Here is an 8,006-nt window from a genome sequence, read left to right on the forward strand (position 1 = left end):
GGTATTCATTGACTTAGAAAAAGCTTATGATAGAGTCCCAAGAGAAATTATATGGAGAATTTTAGAAAAGAGAGGTGTTAGCGTAACATATATTGAACTAATTAAGGATATGTATGAGGATGCAACGACCAGAGTAAAGACTTCAGGCAGAGTAACTGAAACATTTCCAATAAAGATAGGGTTACATCAAGAATCAACCCTAAGTCCCTATCTTTTTACACTAATTATGGACGAACTCACTGCGCACATTCAAGACACAGTACCGTGGTGCATGTTGTTTGTGGATGATATTATTTTGGTAGATGAGATACGTGAAGGAGTAAATGCTAAGCTAGAATCTTGGAGGAAAACACTAGAAGGGAAATGTTTTAAGCTTAGTAGATTAAAGACAGAATATATAGAATTTAAGTTTAGCAATATTAGAAGTAATGAAACAATTGTTAAGATAGGAGAGGACGAGTTACCCGGAACCGAGAGATTTAAATATTTAGGATCATTTTTACAAAATGATGAAGGGATTGAGAGAGATATCTTACATAGAATACAAGCAGGATGGGTGAAATGGAGGGGAGCGTCGGATGTTTTATGTGACCGTAAAGTACCTCTTAAACTTAAAGGTAAATTTTTTAAAACCGCAGTTAGACCTGCTATGACTCGAGCACATGAGCAGAAGATGAGAGTTGTAGAGATGAGGATGTTAAGGTGGATGTGTGGACATACGAAAATGGACAAAATAAGAAATGAGAGCATTAGAGAGAAAGTCGGAGTTGCATCTATTGAGGACAAACTCCAAGAGACACGTTTAAGATGATACGGACATGTACTTAGACGACCAATAAATGCTCCAGTTAGGCGATGTGAAACTATGATAAACATGCATATCAAACGAGGAAGAGGAAGACCAAAAAAGACTTGGTTAGCAACAATAAAACAAGATAAAATTTATTTAAATATAGATGATAATATAATAGGAGATAGAGCTCAATGGCGTAAAAGGATTCATATAGCCGACCCCACCTAGTGGGAAAATACTTGGTTGTGTTGGAACCCCAAGGTTGGTTTTGGTGTGATCAACAAGTTAAGTTAGGTTCTGTTGTTTTCTAACCTTGTGTCTAAGTGTGCAGGAGCTTAGGAGCACAGGTACTCGAGCGGAAGACGCAGCTAGCGAGAAGGACGGCACGCGGTGCGTCCGAGGGACGAGGCGCTGCGGAAGAGTACACCGGCGGATGAGAAGGAAGTGTGCGCGATGGTTCCGAGGTACGAAAGCCGGAGCGGAAGATTGCTCGGGGAGCAAGAGAGCGCCAAGGTCGACACGGGTGCGATCGAGGGACAAGTCTGCGGATGAGTACTGCGGTGGACGAGAAGGGACACGCGGCAATTCCCGAGAAGCCGGGAGGAAGCACGCTCGAGAAGGCCGGAAGATGGGTTCGGTGAGCCCTATTCGGGATGTCGAGATCACCCAATCAGCGGATCCGGGCATAAGACCCACCGAGACGGGGACTTAACGGAGAAGTGGTCCGGACAAAAGTCAACCGCAGTTGACTTTTTGCTCGGCGCCCGGAACAATCCGGGCGGAACCTGATTTTGACCAAGATCGCGATTTACGCTCTGAACGTTGGGGATAAAACTTTATCCCCTGATCCGGAACCCTCAGGGCGCCACCAAGGCTATAAATATAGCCTTGGTAAACTCTTCATCGAAATTGTAAACAACACTGTGTGCTTCCATTTAGTTTAGCTTCGCCTTTGCTTACATTGTAAACAAGGCTTCTCACAAGGAGCTCTTAGTCGATCTTCATCTCGATTAACAACCTCCCGGTTGTAACCAAGTCAAATTCGGTGCCTCGCTTTTATGCTTTATTTTCCGTTTAATCTATTTTTATGTGTTAGCTTAATCGACGAGAAAGGGTTGTGTTTGATTTTTCAGGCTATCCCCTTCTAGCCGGCCGCATCGGTCCTACAAGTGGTATCAGAGCCGAGGCGCCTGAGAACCACCGAACGAAGCAACAAGATGGCGGATCCAACATCCACGCACCAAAATTCAAAGGGGACTTCGCTAGCTGGAAAAGCGAATGGAGGTATTTCTTGAAACAGTTATGATTTATTACTAAGATGGAATTTGGCTATGAAGCACCGGAGGGCAAAGCAAGAAATCAATGGTCAAAGAAGGAGCGGTGACCACGTGGAACAAGAAAGCGTAATTTCATCTGCTAAGTGTACTTCCAACACAAGAAGTCAATCGAGTCGGTACCTACAACTCGTCAAAGGAGCTTTGGGAGAAATTCCTTGAGTTACACGAAGGAACATCCGAAGCCAAACTTGCAAGACGGGATTTACTTCGGAACCAGCTTACAAACCTCCGATTTGAAGAAGGTGAAACAATTGCACATCTACACTCGAGGATTCAGGAACTCATCACCGGACTTACGAATCTCGGAGAAGAGGTAAGTAATCGAGATTCGCTAAGGTATGCCTAAATTCCTTTCCTAGAAACTCAAAATGGGCATCACTAGTAGATGCCTTTTACATTTCAAAAGATCTAGAAAAATTTCATTAGGCGAATTCTTTTCAACTTTTGAAGTGCGTGAGTCAAGATGTGCAGGTCCGAAGGAGCCCAAGAATAATGTCGCCCTTAAAGCTTCGAGAGACGAACCTGAGTCAGAATCTTCTCTCGACGACGAGGAAATGGTAATGATGGTAAGACGATTTAAAAATATTTGTAAATCTAGGAAATCTAACCATCCGCAGGGAAGAAAGAAAAGAACCATCCGCTGCTACCATTGCGATGAAGAAGGGCACGTCAAGGACAATTGCCCTAAACTGAAGAACAACGGGAAGGACAAGGGTAAGAAGCCTATCCAAAAGCGCAAGGCCCTAAAAGCGACGTGGGACGATACGTCGTCGGAATCAGAAGTCGAGGAGTTCTCCGGGCTCGCGTTAATGGCGAGTCATCAAGACGACGACTGCGAATCAAGATCTTCCGAAATGAGCATCGATGAAGGGGGAGCCACGTCCGAAGAGAGCAGCAGTTCAGGGGGAGAAACCGACAACGAGATCGACAAGGTAAGTGAGGTACGATCTCTTCCTCCTAATAAAATGTTTAAATTCATTAAAATTTTAACAAAAGATTGCTGCAAATTAGAAAATGAAAATAAAGATTTAAAAGCAATATTAGCTATATCGTGTCCGTTAGAAATGCTAGATAAATCAAATTTAGAAAATGAAAAATTAAAATTAGAAATTCAAAATTTAAAATTCAAGTAGAAAACTTGAAAAACTCTGCTTGCTCATCTAAAACCAATTTTAGAAGGTTCAATAATTTGAATTGGTATTATAGATATCACCAGGGACAAATTAAAAATATCTCTAGAAAATATGTCCCTAAGAAATTTTTAGTTAATCCAGTAGGTTGGAACCTTTATTGGATTCCTAAATCTTGCTTAGTGTAAATTTTAAAATCAAAGTTAGCGCGTTAAGTGAGAAAATTAAACAAAAATTTCTTTATGGGCTTTGACTAGAAAGTGGTTGTTGCTCCAATAACCAAGAAGGCCTAGTGCCTCGCCACTGCCTGGAAGCCAAATATTGAAATAAATGTTTAATTAATAATACTAGAATTATTTAATGCTTTAAAAAGTTATTCAAACATGGTTCAAAATTAGAGTGTTTAGAAAAATTTTCAAAAACTATTTTTTCCTAAGTTAAAATCTTAAAAAAAAATAATAAATAAATAAAATAAATCTCAAAATTCTTTTACTTAAAATTTTACTTAGAATTTATTCTGCTTTTATTGATTCAAAAATATTTTTCAAAATATTTAATTAAGTTTTATTGATTGCAAAATTCTTTTTCTAACTTAGAATCTTTTGACTTAGAAATTTTTTTTAAGGTAGCTTTTCAAAATTTTCTAAGTCTTTAACCCTTAGATTTTTTCTTGGAACCCCATTTTTTTGTGATCAAAGGGGGAGAAGGATAAGTCTAGGTCTAGGGGGAGGTAGCCTAAAACTATTTTTTTCTATCTTTGTGCACTAAATTGTAAATTTAGTTAGTTTATTTTTTGTCTAGTTAACCCTAGCTTAACTTGGGTTGATCACACCAAAAAGGGGGAGATTGTTGGAACCCCAAGGTTGGTTTTGGTGTGATCAACAAGTTAAGTTAAGTTCTGTTGTTTTCTAACCTTGTGTCTAAGTGTGCAGGAGCTTAGGAGCACAGGTACTCGAGCGGAAGACGCAGCTAGCGAGAAGGACGGCACGCGGTGCGTCCGAGGGACGAGGCGCTGCGGAAGAGTACACCGGCGGACGAGAAGGAAGTGCGCGCGATGGTTCCGAGGTACGAAAGCCGGAGCGGAAGATTTGTCGGGGAGCAAGAGACGCAGCTAGTGCGAAGGTCGGCACGGGGTGCGATCGAGGGACGAAGTCTGCGGATGAGTACGCTGGTGGACGAGAAGGGACACGCGGCAATTCCGAGGGACGAGAAGCCGGAGGGAAGCACGCTCGAGAAGACCGGAAGATGGGTTCGGGTGAGCCCTATTCCGGATGTCAGAGATCACCCAATCAAGCGGATCCGGAGCAGAAGACCCGGACCGAAACGGGGACTTAACGGAGAAGTGGTCCCGGACAAAAAGTCAACCGCAGTTGACTTTTTGCTCCGGGGCGCCCGGAACCAATCCGGGCGCCCGGAATGCTTCCGGGCGCCCGGACCCTGATTTTGACCAAGATCGCGATTTACGCGATCTGAACGTTGGGGGATAAAACTTTATCCCCCCCAGGGCGCCCGGAACCCTTCCAGGCGCCCCGACCAAGGCTATAAATATAGCCTTGGTCCAGAAGCTCTTCATCAGTTCAGAAATTGTAAACAACACTTGTGTGCTTCCACTGTTTAGTTTAGCTTCTGTCTTTCTGTGCTTACACTGCTGTAAACGAGGCTTCTCCGCCTGAAGGAGCTCTTAGTGCGATCTTCATCCTTGAATTAACAACCTCCCCGGTTGTAACCAAGTCAAATTCGGTGCCTCGTTTTTATGCTTTATTTTCTGTTTAATCTATTTTTTATGTGTTAGCTTAATCGTACGAGAAAAGGTTGTGTTTGATTTTTCAGGGCTATTCAACCCCCCCTTCTAGCCGGCCGCATCGGTCCTACAGGTTGTTGGTTGGTTGTAGCAGCATCTAGGAACAATCCAATGTTGCCTTCTCTCATAAAGCATCTCAATTTCACAAATGAAGCATGATCAGTTGTTTTCCCAAGAATGGTTTCTACTTTGATTTAGTTTGTTTTTGTTTTTTAGGGTAAAACATGAGGTTGATCATATGGGGGATTTCATCCAAAATGCTGCCAATGGAGTATTATTGGGTTGTATCTTATAGGCAAGGTCGCAAACTTTGCAAGTGGGACACGTCTTACTCTTAGGTCAGTGCCTAGCAGACCTCACAGTTCGAAGTTAAATTATACATTTTTTCCAATTGTATTAGTATTTCATTCTTGCTCATTTTTTTACAGGTAAGAACCATTATCTTGTTGTTTCTCAGTAAAGTACTATAAATTTTGACAATATATTTCACCAACCAATAAACATATTATTGAAACAACATGCAACATTATCTTCTAAACAAAATCTTTAAGAAAATTGATGTAGAATCCACTTTATATTTAAAGATTCACAGGAAATTTGTCCTAGTAGCCACTTTGCACATGATACCAACTCTAGAGAAATATCTCTTGGGGGGAAAAAATCAACATTTTTCTGCAGCCTCAAGAAACGATGCAATCAAAAATGTTCCTAAAAAACAAATATTGAGAAACTATGAATGCTTAAGATGCCAGTCCATCAATATGCTGAAAGTTACGGGCATAAATCAAGCAATTAAAAAAAGAGAGTGGGGAGATTAAAATAAACCAGACCTGAGACGAGGTACGCAACAGAGACCAAGAAGATAATTGCGGAGGGTACGAAGACCACCATCCAATAGTAATCGATCACCTCCTGGTCCGTCAGATAAAACGCTCCGTGGTACCGATGCAACTCCGACTCCTGACTCATATTCAGCTGCAGAGCCTGGAGAACCTTCCAATCACGGCAGAACGGCCGCTGGCTAGCCTCACGTGGGAAAACGATGTTAAGGTTCACAACGACGGAGACAAGGACAACGAAGCCAACGGTGGCCGCGGTGGCCGTGACAAGAGGCCGCTGCAGGCGCCCCCAAGCCCGATCCTCCTCCCTGAGCCTCCCATACTCGTGCTCCGGCATGAATGCCTGCCGAAGGGCGTCGCCAATGATCGCCATCGAGAAAGCGAAAGGAAATTCACAAAAAAAAAAAAAAAAAACACTCTTTCGATCCAATCAAGAGGCTTCGAACATAGGATCCAAGCGAAAACCAAAAATTCCCAACTCCGAGGCAAGTTCTGGAGAAAAATGAGAATGATACAACGAGATAGAATCGGGGGTGAAAATGCTACAACTTGAACTCGACGAAGAATCACGACATTAATTGCTCTAAATCAGGTACGATGTTTCATCGTTCGAACTTCGAACCCTAATTCTGCGGTCTCGCGAGAGAACCAATTGGAAGCTTCCGACAGGGGCGTGGAGGAAAGCTGGAAGCATAAATGCATTTTAGACCCTTATTTTTCGAAAATAAATCATTAAAATACATAAGATAATTAATAATAATAATAATAATAATCACAAATGTCAACTTTTTGAAAAATATTTATGCAATTCGAGTTAGTAATTATTGGATAGAGTTTCTTCTAAGTTAAGCTTAAAATAATTATATAAAAATATTTTTAAAACAAACAAGTGTAAATCAAGGATTAATAACGAGATTAATGGGAATTAGAACATTTGTTTTGCACTAAGACGATCTAACTACAAACTTCCCACTAAGACTTAGATCAGCATTTTATCAGTGGCTGCACTTCTGCGGACAACACGCTTCTCCTTCCCTCCTAATAAAACTTCCCACTAAGACGATCTAACTACAAACAAAAGATCCCATGGATGAAAAAGGTTTAACGAGGTAACAAATTTATCGATTAGATGAAGAACATCATGATCACAATTTAAAAAGTACTTTTATTTGTGAAATTCATATATTGGTTCTACGATATTGGTGTTTTATAGGATAGAAAGAATTTTCCAAAATTTTAAAAGAAAACTAAAGTGATATTTTTTTTAGAGGATGTGATTAATTTATGTAAAACTTGCACGAAACTTTTCAAGGCTAAGACTAAATAAAGTACGATCGAGGAGCTTAGATAACCGTTAATGTGAGGTAAGGCCCAAGTAGTATGATGATCGAAGAGGAAGACTAAAAAGTCTGGACTAGTAGTCAAGGATGAGAAAAAGTTCTCACTAATGATGAATGAGTGACCACTGCCCCCTATCTAGTAATATGTCTCATTGAAGTCATTCACCCCTCAGCCCACATTTAAAACCTCCAAGAAATTTCCTATTTTATCTTCAACATGAATTTTATTTAATGGGCATACCTAAGAACGCTTATTGATGAACCGCTCGCTGCTAGCACTTTCAGATATATCCTTCTAGCCGATGGAAAATTTTTATAGGATTAATCAACATAAGTTAGATATTCAAGTAATTTTATTTTTTTAAAAAAACCTCCAATAAAACCTCTACGTGGTGTTAAAGTGAGAGCATCTCTTCCCGGTTAGCTACCTTACTACCCTGTTTACTTAGAGGCGTGAATCATATAAAGGATGAATTACAAATCAATTGAGACACTTTTGATTGTTTACTTATTTAAAACAGTATCAATAGACAGATTTTAAATTTGTTCGGTAATCAAATTTGATACATTTTTTTGTCCACCCAAAAATGGACGAAACATTTTCATCCGTTCTTTCTTCTTGCTTCTATTGTTTCTAGGTTGCTCGACAAGCAATCATGAGGTCGCAAGTGTCACGGAAGAGGCATGAGGTCGTGGCCTCGCAGGCGAGGTCCAGCCTCTCGTCCTCATCGAGAGCACGATCTGTCCTCGCAACCTCTCTGCGAGC

General features: G+C 40.9%; 1 protein-coding gene across 1 annotated transcript in view; it reads right to left on the reverse strand.

Annotated features, from left to right (window-relative positions):
• LOC122024564 overlaps positions 1 to 6,574 on the reverse strand; it is a 13,152-nt gene extending 6,578 nt beyond the window's left edge. Inside the window, exon 1 of the mRNA XM_042583222.1 lies at positions 5,892 to 6,574. Within this exon, the coding sequence (XP_042439156.1) occupies positions 5,892 to 6,273 (382 nt within the window). The 5' untranslated portion in view covers positions 6,274 to 6,574. The remainder of the gene's footprint in view (positions 1 to 5,891) is intronic.
• Between the last annotated feature and the right edge of the window lie 1,432 nt (positions 6,575 to 8,006).

This window comes from Zingiber officinale, chromosome 9B (genome assembly GCF_018446385.1).
Source record: "Zingiber officinale cultivar Zhangliang chromosome 9B, Zo_v1.1, whole genome shotgun sequence".
Lineage (NCBI taxonomy): Eukaryota > Viridiplantae > Streptophyta > Magnoliopsida > Zingiberales > Zingiberaceae > Zingiber > Zingiber officinale.